The following is a 17,516-nucleotide window of genomic DNA, read 5'->3' as shown; positions in this document are numbered from 1 at the left end:
AGACCAGCTAGAGAAAGTACAGAACTGCGTGTCCAGCAAGTGTCTGAAGCAGCTGGTAAAGTTGGGCACCAGGAGTAAATTTCTTGGCGTCGCCTAACTTCAGGGAATCCTTGGCCTTCTGGCAAAGTTCCTGTTCTCTTTACCTATGTGCATATGGAAGAAGGGAGCAAAGGGACCTTGGGGGCCAAAGGGGCCACATACAGCTGCCAGTTCACACTAGTGGTTTCATTTCAGTTTTGTTCCACCGTGGGAACAGCAAAAACTAAGAAAAAGTACTTTTAAAAGTAGTATTAAAACTGTAGACCTTCATTTTCTGTGTTGTGTGGTGGCTCAGTGATTAGCAGTGGTGGCTCAGTGATTAGCACTGTTGCCTCGCAGTGCTTGTGTCCTAGACTCTAATCTCCTCAAAAACATCATCAACTTTGAAATACTCCATATAGCCATCACCCTTGGTTGGATTTGAACCTAGAACTCCAGCACTGTGAGGAGGCAGTGCTAACCACTGAGCCACCACACTCGCTCCTCCAGAAGAATAAACAGAGCGAATCTAAAAACTCTCTTCAGATGTTGTCCTTTTAGTTTTGAACCTAGAACTCCAGCAGGAGGAGGAAAAAGAGAAGACAAAGAACGTACAATCTCCATGCAGATGTTGTCTATAGTCGGACATGAACCTAGAGTGTTAGCCACTGAGCCATCAAGCTTCTTCCTTCTCCTGAGGAGAAGATCCCCTTATTCTCCTCCTTCCCATTCTTCTTCTCCTCTGGAGCATCGGCTTTGTTCAAATCTGACAAGAGGCCAACGTTTGCGTGGATTTTGTATATTCTCCGCCTCCTGAGAAGGAAGAGCAAGCATGGTGGCTCAGTGGTTAGCACTGCTGCCTTGCAGTCCTAGGCTTCAATCTGACAAAGGCAACTAGATGGAGTTTTTCAAAGTTGATTTTGCTCTTGATGAGATTTGAATCCAGGACCCCAGCACTGCAAGGCAACCGTGCTAACCACTGAGCCACCCCCACCTGCTGAAAAACTGACGGAAGAATGTAATTTAGTTTTCCAAGTCCACCCAAAAAACGGAAGGAATGCTTTCCATGTCACTTTTAATAAAATTGAATCAGTCAAAAAAAGCGTTAATGCGAACGAGCCCTAATTGGACTTACACAGGCGCTTCCTTTAGGAAGCGGCCGCTGTGTTTCTTGGCCCGGGGTTTGGCTGTGCATCGTCTCCGTTCACCTGGGTATGACCGATGCTGCAGTGTGTGGAGGGGCTTGTGCTCCAGATCTACAAGCCACTTACCTGATTCCGTCCTGTTTTCTTCTAGATGTTTCTCACGGTTTACCTGAGTAACAATGAGCAGCATTTTAGCGAGGTGCCGGTCACCCCAGACACCACCTGCCGAGACGTCGTGGAGCTGTGCAAGGAGCCTGGAGAGACAGAATGTCACTTGTCGGAAGTCTGGCGGGGCACAGGTATGTACCGGGGGAACTGGACTTGTTGGGCGGAGATAACTTTGTGTAGACCATTAAGAATATGGATACAACTGGAAATCTCTAGAGAGGCAGACATCTGACAGATCCGATTGGTAGTTAGAATTTAAAGGGCTCATCCAGTTGTAAACCACAGATGACTTGTCAGCAGGTTAGGCCATCGATAACAGATCGGCCATATAGGACCTTCACTCATCAATTATTTGCTGGATCGGTGTGCTCATAGAATGAGCTGATTTCTACAGGAAACTGATAGCTCCATTTCCAGTGCACTGGCCAGGATTGGTATTGCAGGTCATTCACATCAGTGGGAAGTTGGCCTGCAATACCAAGCCTGGCCACTGCAGTGGGGAACGGAGCTGCCTGCTTCTTGCAGAAATCGTCTAAGTGCACAAGCACACAGGCCCAGTGACTGGCTGCATGGCAGGGGTTCCTGGTGATAGACTCCCGTTGATCGACTTTTGATGTCCTATCCTGAGGTTAAGTCCTCAATAGTCTATAACTGGATAACCCCTTTAAAGTAACCCTGCGGCCCTAGGACAAAATTTTGACCAGGAGTTACTAGGTGTCTTCCTTTTCTCCCAGTTCCACCCACTGACCCACTTATTTCTCAACCCCCCCCCCCCCCCCCCCAGCTTCATTCTTTCAAGATGGCCACGACCATTCTTAAATTACCCAATGCACACTGAGAACTGAAGGTGCCCTGGTAGTCTTAAGACACATGCTGATCTGATCGGTTCTGATGCAAAGTGTTTATCAAGTAGTGACAGGTATGCCATGTTGGAAAACTGAAGGGGGGACCAAGGAAGAAGCAGATCGGTGGAAAGGACAGCACAAAGTAATAAAGCTCTCACCTAATGTCCCTGGGACCGGAGGGTTGCTTTAAATTACTGTTTCCTAAATGATCAGGCAGAGTGCCCAGTCACAGTTCTCGCTATCCCTGCCCTACATTAATCTCTGAGCACATAGTATTTAGCTTCTTTTCAGAAATTAGAGAGATCTCTGGAGCCTGTGAGAGTGACTAAACCCCTTGGCACCAAGCATAAACTCCTCTACTACCCTAGACCACCAGGGAGTCTGACTATTAACTCCTTTACTACCCTTGACCATCTGCTGTACCCTAGATAACTATTGAAGCTGGTAGTAACTCCTCCTGTACTCTAGACCACAAGGGAAACTGGTATTAACTCCTCTCCCCTATACCACCAGAGGAGCTGGTATTAACTCTTTCAGTACTCTTGGTTATCAAAAAAGCTGGTGTTAAATCCACTACCCTAGACCACCATGGAAACTGGTATTAACTCATCTTATAAGATGGTATTAACACCTTCTTTACTCTAGACCACCAGAGAAGCTGGTACTGAACCCCTCCAATACACTAGACCCCCCAGGGAAACTGGTATTAACTCATCCCATACCCTAGATGACCAGAGAAGCCGTTATTAACTCATCCACTACTCTAGACCACCATGGAAACTGGTATTAACTCCTTTACTCAAAATCACCAGGAAAGCTTAACTCCTCCTTTACTCTAGACCACCAGAGAAGCTGGCACTGAACCCCTCCACTACCCTAGACCACCAGGAGTGTGTGCAGTAAGCACTCCACTATGCTAAACCACCAGGGAGCTCCGAGATTGGCCTGATTTTGGTGTGTCTTACAATCCTGAGAATGCAGTAATGTGATCTCTGATGGTGTAACCCGCCCGGTCCTTTGTTGTGCCTCTGTTACACGTGTTTACAGCGACTTTTCTGCTGCTCGCGGTAGAAGTAGACGTCCTGTCCTCTCGGCGCAGCAGGTTGTTCGTGTTTATAGGCAGGTCAGGGGAGTCACGCTTGTGATGTTGGTTGCTGACAGCTTTCTGGCTCTCCGTCATTTGATGACACGGTTAACCCCTTGTAGCCTGCTCTATAAATATATACTGGGACGGCCGGACCGTGTGGGATTTCATGTGTGGGTGATAATTGTGAAACGCCGTCCTGTTCTGTGTATCCAGCGAGAAGAAAGGGCCTTTGTGTTGGCAGGTTTAGTCTTTGGCAGGCGAACGCGCCCCATTATACATGGAGGAATGTTGGGGCTGCGGAGCGGCTTCCGGCGGAGTTCTGCTCTTATTACAGTCCTATCTCGATGGTAGATGGCGAATAATAATCAGGTATATAATGTATAGTTGTCTGCGGCGCAACCGGCAATTGTACAGGGAGACGTATGGAAATGTCTCTATTACTCCAAGGGAGGGGCACCCGGCTCGTCCAGAACTTAAATGGCATATACAGAACTAGGCGAGGAGTAAGAAAGTTCCCAGAACCGAAGGGTTAATAGTTTATTCCTGACAACTAGGAAAGTGCAAAGTGACTGAACAAAAGGGAAGTGTAATCCCATCAGTATGTAATCCTCACCTTCACAAGGGCATCAGTACTTAATGCCATTGGCTGTAGGGAACAACCCCCCCCTGCCGAGTTCCTTCAAAAACTGTGTGCAAGTGTACCTAGAGGAACTCATGCTGCTGTGAAGGTAAAGGGCGTTGCACCAAATACTAACGGGATTACATTTCTCTCTTTTTTTCAGTTGCTTCGCTTTTTTTTTTCGTTGTCAATTAAGAAAATGCAATTAACCCTTCTGTTTCTGAAAGTATTCTTAGATTGCAGCACTTTTTTTTTTTTCCTCATCTGCCTAAAGTTTTTGCACAGCGCTGTAGGTCTACACGAAAGTCCCCCACCCCGAAGAATGAATCCAAAATACCAAAGGCCACTGACACATGAGTGCCAACCTAGTGCCGCCTGCTGCTACCCCATGTGTCTCCATTACTATACCAGCAGCGCTGCCCAATGTGCCCAAGGATTCTGATAAGGGCATAACTAGAAAATGCTGGGCAGAGCACAGATAGGGCAGTGGTGACCCCAGTCCCCCACATAGAGACCTGCCTAAAGAAACCGATGCACTCCACTCTTCTCGCCTCCACTGTGCTGGGTCCTGCCAGTAGATGATGCCAGTGAGTAGCTGGCGCTGCCATCACTCGTTCTTGAACGCTCAGGGCACTGTGATGCCGCACACTACATCCTGCCACTGAATGGTGTCGCTATCCAGTGTAGAGCCAGCGCCAAGGAGGGGTACACGGCCCACAATGCAAATTACATCACCCAAGTGTTTGCAAGCATGATATAAATACAGCCTTACTAGACTGTCAGTCTTCACTGCTCTTCTGGCTTTCTACTCATTAATCAGTAGCCTCTAGATGAATAGCAGCATAGCTCCCTACTAAGTGGGGGATGGCAGAGGGTCCCAGCACAGAGGGTCTTGATTAGTAAGCAACTGATCCCACAGCTTGCAGGAATTACCAAGAACTCATCATCCATAGGATAAAAGCTGGGTCGGTGGGCATCTCACCGCTGAGACCCCTACGGATCCTGGGAAGGGGGATCCCGTGCCCCTCTCTCCTGAATGGATCGGCGGTCACGCATGAGTTGTGCGGCTTCATTCATTTTCAGTGGAGCTGCCAGAGATGGCCGAGCGCTTGGACTTGGCTACTGCCATCAGCTCCATTGAAATAAGTGGAGCCGTGCCAAACATGCGCCCGCGCCGCTCCAATCTGAAGTCACTGTGGGTGCGTAGTGAGGGGAGGGGGTACAAGACCCTTATTCTTGTGATCAGAGGGGATCGCAGCTGGAAGACCCCCCACGGATCAGACTCTTATTACTGGTCTATAGATGGAGGTGTTGTTCTGCTCCCACCTAAAACTTTTTCTTCAGACTCTACAAATAGTTCTAATTTTCTGCCTTTCTCTTCTGATTGGTCCGTGTTCGGCAGCCGTCCCCCTACAGCCTATGGTAACGTGAGGCATTTTAGAAATGCTCTGTCACCCTTACTTTGTGTGCCGTGAAGACCTCCCCTCTGATGTGACAACAGGGGGGGGTTAGTCTTGTGGTGGTCCGCAGTATATCGTGAGCCGAGTCCCCGGACCTGCGCTGCTGCTCATCACATATTTACCATTTCTTCTCAACGTACCGATACCTTTGTGTTCCAGAACGCCCCGTGGCAGACAACGAGCGCATGATCGACGTTCTGCAGAAGTACGGCATGCAGCGGAATGAGGTCCGGTTCTACCTACGCCACGAGCGCCCCGCGTCTAGAGAATCCGGTAAGTTGTCATCATGCTGACCTGTTGATAGAAGCGTCACCTTCCAGCAGCCTGCGGTTCCCATTTTTGCTCCTGTCTGCTTTTAAAAAAAAGTCCTCAGTAGCACAACATTAAGTCTGAAGTAATACAGCGAGGGAGGAGGGGGATGCAGCTGCAGCTCCTCTTTTAGGGTATTGCTGTGAGAGGGAAGGAGGAGCAGCAGGGAAACCAGATCTGTCTTCACACGGATCATTCTGATTTAGGCAACATACGCACTCCTATGCAGACAGCCTCGGTTTGCCGCGCGAAATTTTGCGCGGCAAACAAACCTCGGCATGCTCTATTTCTCTGCGGGGCTCACACGTCACTCACCCGCCGCCAGCTCCGGTCTGCGCATGCGCCATCAGCCGGCACATGAAAGAGCCGGGGGCGCGGGTGAGTACGCCCTGCTCTCTGCAGGCACTCGGGCCGGGTCCTGCGGTGAGAATTCTCGCTGCCGCATCTGACCCCGCCGTCTGCAGGCGGCCTAAGTGTGCGGCCGCTTTCTGTGATTACTTTTTATTTTTTTCATTGTTTTTAAACGTTTATTTTCTTTGCTTTAGGAAATCTACAAAGAGCCTACGATCCAAACATGAAGCGAAACGGGGTGAAGGTTCCTTCCGATAGGAGGATTGAGAACGGGGTAGGCAGATTACGCTGACCTCTGTACTTGTGTTCCCCCTCCCAGACCTGTCAGTGTATTATTGCATCACTCCAGTGCAAGGAGTGCCAACCATACAGGTTATATATACGGTGCTGCACGACGAGGTGGATAAAGACCCCTGCGGGTAACGACCTCCGGCCCCGATCCGTAGATGCAATCATGGGAGCTCTGCAGATGTCAGAGTTGTAGCTTTCAGACCTGGCGGAGGTGGAGAGCGCTAATGACTGCGATTTCCTGTACAAAATAGGTCAACGGCCCCAGGATGGACATGACTCTGGCTGAACTGCAGGAAATGGCAGCGAGACAACAGCAGCAGATCGAAACCCAGCAGCTAATGCTAGCCACAAAGGTACGACTGTCACACAGCTACCAGCAGCAGAATAGCGAGTGCAGCTCCGGAGCAGTACAGGATAAGTAATGTATGTACACAGTGACTCCACCAGCAGAATAGTGAGTGCAGCCTTGGAGTATAATACAGGATGTAACTCAGGATCAGTACAGGATAAGTAATGTATGTACACAGTGACTCCACCAGCAGAATAGTGAGTGCAGCTCTGGAGTATAATACAGGATGTAACTCAGGATCAGTACAGGATAAGTAATGTATGTACACAGTGACTCCACCAGCAGATTAGTGAGTGCAGCTCTGGAGTATAATACAGGATGGAACTCAGGAGCAGTACAGGATAAGTAATGTATGTACACAGTGACTCCACCAGCAGGATAGTGAATGCAGCTCTGGAGTATAATACAGGATGTAACTCAGGATCAGTAATGTATGTACACAGTGACTCCACCAGCAGAATAGTGATGCAGCTCTGGGGTATAATACAGGATGTAACTCAGGATCAGTACAGGATAAGTAATGTATGTACACAGTGACTCCCCCAGCAAAATAGTGAGTGCAGCTCTGGAGTATAACACAGGATGTATATCAGGATCAGTACAGGATAAGTAATGTATGTACACAGTGACTCCCCCAGCAAAATAGTGAGTGCAGCTCTGGAGTATAACACAGGATGTATATCAGGATCAGTACAGGATAAGTAATGTATGTACACAGTGACTCCACCAGCAGAATAGTGAGTGCAGCTCTGGAGTATAATACAGGATGTAACTCAGGATCAGTACAGGATAAGTAATGTATGTACACAGTGACTCCCCCAGCAAAATAGTGAGTGCAGCTCTGGAGTATAATACAGGATGTAACTCAGGATCAGTACAGGATAAGTAATGTCTGTACACAGTGACTCCAGCAGCAGAATAGTGAGTGCAGCTCTGGAGTATAATACAGGATGTAACTCAGGATCAGTACAGGATAAGTAATGTATGTACACAGTGATTCCACCAGCAGAATAGTGAGTGCAGCTCTGGAGTATAATACAGGATGTAACTCAGGATCAGTACAGGATAAGTAATGTATGTACACAGTGAGTCCACCAGCAGAATAGTGAGTGCAGCTCTGGAGTATAATACAGGATGTAACTCAGGAGCAGTACAGGATAAGTAATGTATGTACACAGTGACTCCACCAGCAGAATAGTGAGTGCAGCTCTGGAGTATAATACAGGATGTAACTCAGGAGCAGTACAGGATAAGTAATGTATGTACACAGTGACTCCACCAGCAGAATAGTGAGTGCAGCTCTGGAGTATAATACAGGATGTAACTCAGGATCAGTACAGGATAAGTAATGTCTGTACACAGTGACTCCAGCAGCAGAATAGTGAGTGCAGCTCTGGAGTATAATACAGGATGTAACTCAGGATCAGTACAGGATAAGTAATGTATGTACACAGTGACTCCCCCAGCAAAATAGTGAGTGCAGCTCTGGAGTATAATACAGGATGTATATCAGGATCAGTACAGGATAAGTAATGTATGTACACAGTGACTCCCCCAGCAAAATAGTGAGTGCAGCTCTGGAGTATAATACAGGATGTAACTCAGGATCAGTACAGGATAAGTAATGTCTGTACACAGTGACTCCAGCAGCAGAATAGTGAGTGCAGCTCTGGAGTATAATACAGGATGTAACTCAGGATCAGTACAGGATAAGTAATGTATGTACACAGTGACTCCACCAGCAGAATAGTGAGTGCAGCTCTGGAGTATAATACAGGATGTAACTCAGGAGCAGTACAGGATAAGTAATGTATGTACACAGTGACTCCACCAGCAGAATAGTGAGTGCAGCTCTGGAGTATAATACAGGATGTAACTCAGGAGCAGTACAGGATAAGTAATGTATGTACACAGTGACTCCACCAGCAGAATAGCGAGTGCAGCTCTGGAGTATAATACAGGATGTAACTCAGGATCAGTACAGGATCAGTAATGTATGTACACAGTGACTCCACCAGCAGAATAGCGAGTGCAGCTCTGGAGTATAATACAGGATGTAACTCAGGATCAGTACAGGATCAGTAATGTATGTACACAGTGACTCCACCAGCAGAATAGCGAGTGCAGCTCTGCAGTATAATACAGGGTGTAACTCAGGATCAGTACAGGATAAGTAATGTATGTACACAGTGACTCCACCAGCTTGAGGAAGGCCCCCATGGCCGAAACGTCACTGTCTATGTGATGGGGCAATAAAAGTCTTTGTGCTATCCACATCCCTGCTTGCTTCCGGATATTCCTTTTTATTGGATTATCACGTGGCGTCTGTCTGGTTTGGACTCCGGCGTGGCTCTGCATTTCACCAGTCTGACCCAAAGTGGGATTATCTGAGTGCTGCTAGTGGAACCTTTGCATATTCCACCAGCAGAATAGTGAGTGCAGCTCTGCAGTATAATACAAGATGTAACTCTGGGTGGACAGGTCTACACTTTGTAGAACAATCCACTGGTTTGGCCGCCGTCTTTCAGCAGTGTGACTATAGATACCGCTGTCATCTGTTATAGGGTTGGAGCTTGAGGAGGCCCTCGTCCACATGAAAGTTGTTTCTTTTTGTCAGTCCTAATTTTACTTTCGGACTCTTTGAATTGGAGTAACATCTGTTTTGCAAATAACATGTTCCTGTTGACTGCAGGAGCAGCGCCTGAAGTACCTGAAGCAGCAGGATCAGCGCCAGCAGCAGCAGGTCAGCGAGCAGGAGAAGCTGAAACGTCTGCGGGAGATTGCAGAAAACCAGGAGGCCAAGCTGAAGAAAGTGCGGGCGCTGAAGGGTCACGTAGAGCAGAAGAGGCTCAGCAATGGCAGACTAGGTGATGACGCCATTCTATTGCCATTTTCACTCTCATCACCCGCATTCTGCATCATCCTGCATAGAAGGCAATTCTTTTTTTTTCATAGTAACTTTTGTCTTATTGATTTTGCAGTGGAAGAAATCGAGCAGATGAATAACTTGTTCCAGCAGAAGCAGAAGGAACTCGTGGTGGCCGTGTCCAAAGTGGAAGAACTGAGCCGTCAGCTGGAAATGCTGAAGAACGGACGTATCGAGGGATATCATGACAACCAAAGCGCTGTAGCTGAACTCGACCGTCTCTACAAGGAGCTTCAGGTAAGTGATGGAGGCCGAGATCTTGGGATGTTGGGTTACTATTGTCTAGAGCAGTGTTCCCCCAACTCCAGTCCTCAGGGACCTAGTGTTCCCCCAACTCCAGTCCTCAGGGACCTAGTGTTCCCCCAACTCCAGTCCTCAGGGACCTAGTGTTCCCCCAACTCCAGTCCTCAGGGACCTAGTGTTCCCCCAACTCCAGTCCTCAGGGACCTAGTGTTCCCCCAACTCCAGTCCTCAGGGACCTAGTGTTCCCCCAACTCCAGTCCTCAGGGACCTAGTGTTCCCCCAACTCCAGTCCTCAGGGACCTAGTGTTCCCCCAACTCCAGTCCTCAGGGACCTAGTGTTCCCCCAACTCCAGTCCTCAGGGACCTAGTGTTCCCCCAACTCCAGTCCTCAGGGACCTAGTGTTCCCCCAACTCCAGTCCTCAGGGACCTAGTGTTCCCCCAACTCCAGTCCTCAGGGACCTAGTGTTCCCCCAACTCCAGTCCTCAGGGACCTAGTGTTCCCCCAACTCCAGTCCTCAGGGACCTAGTGTTCCCCCAACTCCAGTCCTCAGGGACCTAGTGTTCCCCCAACTCCAGTCCTCAGGGACCTAGTGTTCCCCCAACTCCAGTCCTCAGGGACCTAGTGTTCCCCCAACTCCAGTCCTCAGGGACCTAGTGTTCCCCCAACTCCAGTCCTCAGGGACCTAGTGTTCCCCCAACTCCAGTCCTCAGGGACCTAGTGTTCCCCCAACTCCAGTCCTCAGGGACCTAGTGTTCCCCCAACTCCAGTCCTCAGGGACCTAGTGTTCCCCCAACTCCAGTCCTCAGGGACCTAGTGTTCCCCCAACTCCAGTCCTCAGGGACCTAGTGTTCCCCCAACTCCAGTCCTCAGGGACCTAGTGTTCCCCCAACTCCCGTCCTCAGGGACCTAGTGTTCCCCCAACTCCCGTCCTCAGGGACCTAGTGTTCCCCCAACTCCCGTCCTCAGGGACCTAGTGTTCCCCCAACTCCCGTCCTCAGGGACCTAGTGTTCCCCCAACTCCCGTCCTCAGGGACCTAGTGTTCCCCCAACTCCCGTCCTCAGGGACCTAGTGTTCCCCCAACTCCCGTCCTCAGGGTCCTAGTGTTCCCCCAACTCCCGTCCTCAGGGTCCTAGTGTTCCCCCAACTCCCGTCCTCAGGGTCCTAGTGTTCCCCCAACTCCCGTCCTCAGGGTCCTAGTGTTCCCCCAACTCCCGTCCTCAGGGTCCTAGTGTTCCCCCAACTCCCGTCCTCAGGGTCCTAGTGTTCCCCCAACTCCCGTCCTCAGGGTCCTAGTGTTCCCCCAACTCCCGTCCTCAGGGTCCTAGTGTTCCCCCAACTCCCGTCCTCAGGGTCCTAGTGTTCCCCCAACTCCCGTCCTCAGGGTCCTAGTGTTCCCCCAACTCCCGTCCTCAGGGTCCTAGTGTTCCCCCAACTCCCGTCCTCAGGGTCCTAGTGTTCCCCCAACTCCCGTCCTCAGGGACCTAGTGTTCCCCCAACTCCCGTCCTCAGGGACCTAGTGTTCCCCCAACTCCCGTCCTCAGGGACCTAGTGTTCCCCCAACTCCCGTCCTCAGGGACCTAGTGTTCCCCCAACTCCCGTCCTCAGGGACCTAGTGTTCCCCCAACTCCCGTCCTCAGGGACCTAGTGTTCCCCCAACTCCCGTCCTCAGGGACCTAGTGTTCCCCCAACTCCCGTCCTCAGGGACCTAGTGTTCCCCCAACTCCCGTCCTCAGGGACCTAGTGTTCCCCCAACTCCCGTCCTCAGGGACCTAGTGTTCCCCCAACTCCCGTCCTCAGGGACCTAGTGTTCCCCCAACTCCCGTCCTCAGGGACCTAGTGTTCCCCCAACTCCCGTCCTCAGGGACCTAGTGTTCCCCCAACTCCCGTCCTCAGGGACCTAGTGTTCCCCCAACTCCCGTCCTCAGGGACCTAGTGTTCCCCCAACTCCCGTCCTCAGGGACCTAGTGTTCCCCCAACTCCCGTCCTCAGGGACCTAGTGTTCCCCCAACTCCCGTCCTCAGGGACCTAGTGTTCCCCCAACTCCCGTCCTCAGGGACCTAGTGTTCCCCCAACTCCCGTCCTCAGGGACCTAGTGTTCCCCCAACTCCCGTCCTCAGGGACCTAGTGTTCCCCCAACTCCCGTCCTCAGGGACCTAGTGTTCCCCCAACTCCCGTCCTCAGGGACCTAGTGTTCCCCCAACTCCCGTCCTCAGGGACCTAGTGTTCCCCCAACTCCCGTCCTCAGGGACCTAGTGTTCCCCCAACTCCCGTCCTCAGGGACCTAGTGTTCCCCCAACTCCCGTCCTCAGGGACCTAGTGTTCCCCCAACTCCCGTCCTCAGGGACCTAGTGTTCCCCCAACTCCCGTCCTCAGGGACCTAGTGTTCCCCCAACTCCCGTCCTCAGGGACCTAGTGTTCCCCCAACTCCCGTCCTCAGGGACCTAGTGTTCCCCCAACTCCCGTCCTCAGGGACCTAGTGTTCCCCCAACTCCCGTCCTCAGGGACCTAGTGTTCCCCCAACTCCCGTCCTCAGGGACCTAGTGTTCCCCCAACTCCCGTCCTCAGGGACCTAGTGTTCCCCCAACTCCCGTCCTCAGGGACCTAGTGTTCCCCCAACTCCCGTCCTCAGGGACCTAGTGTTCCCCCAACTCCCGTCCTCAGGGACCTAGTGTTCCCCCAACTCCCGTCCTCAGGGACCTAGTGTTCCCCCAACTCCCGTCCTCAGGGACCTAGTGTTCCCCCAACTCCCGTCCTCAGGGACCTAGTGTTCCCCCAACTCCCGTCCTCAGGGACCTAGTGTTCCCCCAACTCCCGTCCTCAGGGACCTAGTGTTCCCCCAACTCCCGTCCTCAGGGACCTAGTGTTCCCCCAACTCCCGTCCTCAGGGACCTAGTGTTCCCCCAACTCCCGTCCTCAGGGACCTAGTGTTCCCCCAACTCCCGTCCTCAGGGGACCTAGTGTTCCCCCAACTCCCGTCCTCAGGGACCTAGTGTTCCCCCAACTCCCGTCCTCAGGGACCTAGTGTTCCCTCCCAACTCCCGTCCTCAGGGACCTAGTGTTCCCCCAACTCCCGTCCTCAGGGACCTAGTGTTCCCCCAACTCCCGTCCTCAGGGACCTAGTGTTCCCCCAACTCCCGTCCTCAGGGACCTAGTGTTCCCCCAACTCCCGTCCTCAGGGACCTAGTGTTCCCCCAACTCCCGTCCTCAGGGACCTAGTGTTCCCCCAACTCCCGTCCTCAGGGACCTAGTGTTCCCCCAACTCCCGTCCTCAGGGACCTAGTGTTCCCCCAACTCCCGTCCTCAGGGACCTAGTGTTCCCCCAACTCCCCGTTCCCTCAGGGACCTAGTGTTCCCCCAACTCCCGTCCTCAGGGACCTAGTGTTCCCCCAACTCCCGTCCTCAGGGACCTAGTGTTCCCCCAACTCCCGTCCTCAGGGACCTAGTGTTCCCCCAACTCCCGTCCTCAGGGGACCTAGTGTTCCCCCAACTCCCGTCCTCAGGGACCTAGTGTTCCCTCCAACTCCCGTCCTCAGGGACCTAGTGTTCCCCCAACTCCCGTCCTCAGGGACCTAGTGTTCCCCCAACTCCCGTCCTCAGGGACCTAGTGTTCCCCCAACTCCCGTCCTCAGGGACCTAGTGTTCCCCCAACTCCCGTCCTCAGGGACCTAGTGTTCCCCCAACTCCCGTCCTCAGGGACCTAGTGTTCCCCCCAACTCCCGTCCTCAGGGACCTAGTGTTCCCCCAACTCCCGTCCTCAGGGACCTAGTGTTCCCCCAACTCCCGTCCTCAGGGACCTAGTGTTCCCCCCAACTCCCGTCCTCAGGGACCTAGTGTTTCCCCCAACTCCCGTCCTCAGGGACCTAGTGTTCCCCCAACTCCCGTCCTCAGGGACCTAGTGTTCCCCCCAACTCCCGTCCTCAGGGACCTAGTGTTCCCCCAACTCCCGTCCTCAGGGACCTAGTGTTCCCCCAACCTCCCGTCCTCAGGGACCTAGTGTTCCCCCAACTCCCGTCCTCAGGGACCTAGTGTTCCCCCAACTCCCGTCCTCAGGGGACCTAGTGTTCCCCCAACTCCCGTCCTCAGGGACCTAGTGTTCCCCCAACTCCCGTCCTCAGGGGACCTAGTGTTCCCCCAACTCCCGTCCTCAGGGACCTAGTGTTCCCCCAACTCCCGTCCTCAGGGACCTAGTGTTCCCCCCAACTCCCGTCCTCAGGGACCTAGTGTTCCCCCAACTCCCGTCCTCAGGGACCTAGTGTTCCCCCCAACTCCCGTCCTCAGGGACCTAGTGTTCCCCCAACTCCCGTCCTCAGGGACCTAGTGTTCCCCCAACTCCCGTCCTCAGGGACCTAGTGTTCCCCCAACTCCCGTCCTCAGGGACCTAGTGTTCCCCCAACTCCCGTCCTCAGGGACCTAGTGTTCCCCCAACTCCCGTCCTCAGGGACCTAGTGTTTCCCCCCAACTCCCGTCCTCAGGGACCTAGTGTTCCCCCAACTCCCGTCCTCAGGGACCTAGTGTTCCCCCAACTCCCGTCCTCAGGGACCTAGTGTTCCCCCAACTCCCGTCCTCAGGGACCTAGTGTTCCCCCAACTCCCGTCCTCAGGGACCTAGTGTTCCCCCAACTCCCGTCCTCAGGGACCTAGTGTTCCCCCAACTCCGTCCTCATGGGACCTAGTGTTCCCCCAACTCCCGTCCTCAGGGACCTAGTGTTCCCCCAACTCCCGTCCTCAGGGACCTAGTGTTCCCCCAACTCCCGTCCTCAGGGACCTAGTGTTCCCCCAACTCCCGTCCTCAGGGACCTAGTGTTCCCCCAACTCCCGTCCTCAAGGGACCTAGTGTTCCCACCAACTCCCGTCCTCAGGGACCTAGTGTTCCCCAACTCCCCGTCCTCAGGGACCTAGTGTTCCCCCAACTCCCGTCCTCAGGGACCTAGTGTTCCCCCAACTCCCGTCCTCAGGGACCTAGTGTTCCCCCAACTCCCGTCCTCAGGGACCTAGTGTTCCCCCAACTCCCGTCCTCAGGGACCTAGTGTTCCCCCAACTCCCGTCCTCAGGGACCTAGTGTTCCCCCAACTCCCGTCCTCAGGGACCTAGTGTTCCCCCAACTCCCGTCCTCAGGGGACCTAGTGTTCCCCCAACTCCCGTCCTCAGGGACCTAGTGTTCCCCCAACTCCCGTCCTCAGGGACCTAGTGTTCCCCCAACTCCGTCCTCAGGGACCTAGTGTTCCCCCAACTCCCGTCCTCAGGGACCTAGTGTTCCCCCAACTCCCGTCCTCAGGGACCTAGTGTTCCCCCCAACTCCCGTCCTCAGGGACCTAGTGTTCCCCCAACTCCCGTCCTCAGGGACCTAGTGTTCCCCCCAACTCCCGTCCTCAGGGACCTAGTGTTCCCCCAACTCCCCGTCCTCAGGGACCTAGTGTTCCCCCAACTCCCGTCCTCAGGGACCTAGTGTTCCCCCAACTCCCGTCCTCAGGGACCTAGTGTTCCCCCAACTCCCGTCCTCAGGGACCTAGTGTTCCCACAACTCCCGTCCTCAGGGACCTAGTGTTCCCCCAACTCCCGTCCTCAGGGACCTAGTGTTCCCCCAACTCCCGTCCTCAGGGACCTAGTGTTCCCCCAACTCCCGTCCTCAGGGACCTAGTGTTCCCCCAACTCCCGTCCTCAGGGACCTAGTGTTCCCCCAACTCCCGTCCTCAGGGACCTAGTGTTCCCCCAACTCCCGTCCTCAGGGACCTAGTGTTCCCCAACTCCCGTCCTCAGGGACCTAGTGTTCCCCCAACTCCCGTCCTCAGGGACCTAGTGTTCCCCCAACTCCCGTCCTCAGGGACCTAGTGTTCCCCCCAACTCCCGTCCTCAGGGACCTAGTGTTCCCCCAACTCCCGTCCTCAGGGACCTAGTGTTCCCCCAACTCCCGTCCTCAGGGACCTAGTGTTCCCCCAACTCCCGTCCTCAGGGACCTAGTGTTCCCCCAACTCCCGTCCTCAGGGACCTAGTGTTCCCCCAACTCCCGTCCTCAGGGACCTAGTGTTCCCCCAACTCCCGTCCTCAGGGACCTAGTGTTCCCCCAACTCCCGTCCTCAGGGACCTAGTGTTCCCCCAACTCCCGTCCTCAGGGACCTAGTGTTCCCCCAACTCCCGTCCTCAGGGACCTAGTGTTCCCCCAACTCCCGTCCTCAGGGACCTAGTGTTCCCCCAACTCCCGTCCTCAGGGACCTAGTGTTCCCCCAACTCCCGTCCTCAGGGACCTAGTGTTCCCCCAACTCCCGTCCTCAGGGACCTAGTGTTCCCCCAACTCCCGTCCTCAGGGGACCTAGTGTTCCCCCAACTCCCGTCCTCAGGGACCTAGTGTTCCCCCAACTCCCGTCCTCAGGGACCTAGTGTTCCCCCAACTCCCGTCCTCAGGGACCTAGTGTTCCCCCCAACTCCCGTCCTCAGGGACCTAGTGTTCCCCCAACCTCCCGTCCTCAGGGACCTAGTGTTCCCCCCAACTCCCGTCCTCAGGGACCTAGTGTTCCCCCAACTCCCGTCCTCAGGGACCTAGTGTTCCCCCAACTCCCGTCCTCAGGGACCTAGTGTTCCCCCAACTCCCGTCCTCAGGGACCTAGTGTTCCCCCAACTCCCGTCCTCAGGGACCTAGTGTTCCCCCAACTCCCGTCCTCAGGGACCTAGTGTTCCCCCAACTCCCGTCCTCAGGGACCTAGTGTTCCCCCAACTCCCGTCCTCAGGGACCTAGTGTTCCCCCAACTCCCGTCCTCAGGGACCTAGTGTTCCCCCAACTCCCGTCCTCAGGGACCTAGTGTTCCCCCAACTCCCGTCCTCAGGGACCTAGTGTTCCCCCAACTCCCGTCCTCAGGGACCTAGTGTTCCCCCAACTCCCGTCCTCAGGGACCTAGTGTTCCCCCAACTCCCGTCCTCAGGGACCTAGTGTTCCCCCAACTCCCGTCCTCAGGGACCTAGTGTTCCCCCAACTCCCGTCCTCAGGGGACCTAGTGTTTCCCCCCAACTCCCGTCCTCAGGGACCTAGTGTTCCCCCAACTCCCGTCCTCAGGGACCTAGTGTTCCCCCAACTCCGTCCTCAGGGACCTAGTGTTCCCCCAACTCCCGTCCTCAGGGACCTAGTGTTCCCCCAACTCCCGTCCTCAGGGACCCTAGTGTTCCCCCAACTCCCGTCCTCAGGGACCTAGTGTTCCCCCAACTCCCGTCCCTCAGGGACCTAGTGTTCCCCCCAACTCCCGTCCCTCAGGGACCTAGTGTTCCCCCAACTCCCGTCCTCAGGGACCTAGTGTTCCCCCAACTCCCGTCCTCAGGGACCTAGTGTTCCCCCAACTCCCGTCCTCAGGGACCTAGTGTTCCCCCAACTCCCGTCCTCAGGGACCTAGTGTTCCCCCAACTCCCGTCCCTCAGGGACCTAGTGTTCCCCAACTCCCGTCCTCAGGGACCTAGTGTTCCCCCAACTCCCGTCCTCAGGGACCTAGTGTTCCCCCAACTCCCGTCCTCAGGGACCTAGTGTTCCCCCAACTCCCGTCCTCAGGGACCTAGTGTTCCCCCAACTCCCGTCCTCAGGGACCTAGTGTTCCCCCCAACTCCCGTCCTCAGGGACCTAGTGTTCCCCCAACTCCCGTCCTCAGGGACCTAGTGTTCCCCCAACTCCCGTCCTCAGGGACCTAGTGTTCCTCCCAAGCTCCCGTCCTCAGTGTCCTAGTGTA

The 17,516-nt window shown here is 54.1% G+C and overlaps 1 protein-coding gene across 3 annotated transcripts in view; it reads left to right on the top strand.

Annotated features, from left to right (window-relative positions):
• TP53BP2 (tumor protein p53 binding protein 2) overlaps positions 1–17,516 on the top strand; it is a 79,208-nt gene that overhangs the window by 27,978 nt on the left and 33,714 nt on the right. For all 3 annotated transcript variants that reach the window (XM_066595152.1, XM_066595154.1, XM_066595151.1), the window contains exons 3-8: positions 1,315–1,462; positions 5,502–5,615; positions 6,197–6,276; positions 6,545–6,646; positions 9,335–9,509; positions 9,624–9,805. In XM_066595152.1, coding sequence (XP_066451249.1) covers positions 1,315–1,462; positions 5,502–5,615; positions 6,197–6,276; positions 6,545–6,646; positions 9,335–9,509; positions 9,624–9,805 — 801 coding nt within the window. The remainder of the gene's footprint in view (positions 1–1,314; positions 1,463–5,501; positions 5,616–6,196; positions 6,277–6,544; positions 6,647–9,334; positions 9,510–9,623; positions 9,806–17,516) is intronic.

Source organism: Eleutherodactylus coqui, chromosome 3, assembly GCF_035609145.1.
Source record: "Eleutherodactylus coqui strain aEleCoq1 chromosome 3, aEleCoq1.hap1, whole genome shotgun sequence".
NCBI lineage: Eukaryota > Metazoa > Chordata > Amphibia > Anura > Eleutherodactylidae > Eleutherodactylus > Eleutherodactylus coqui.
This window is presented reverse-complemented; position numbering and strand designations above follow the sequence as displayed.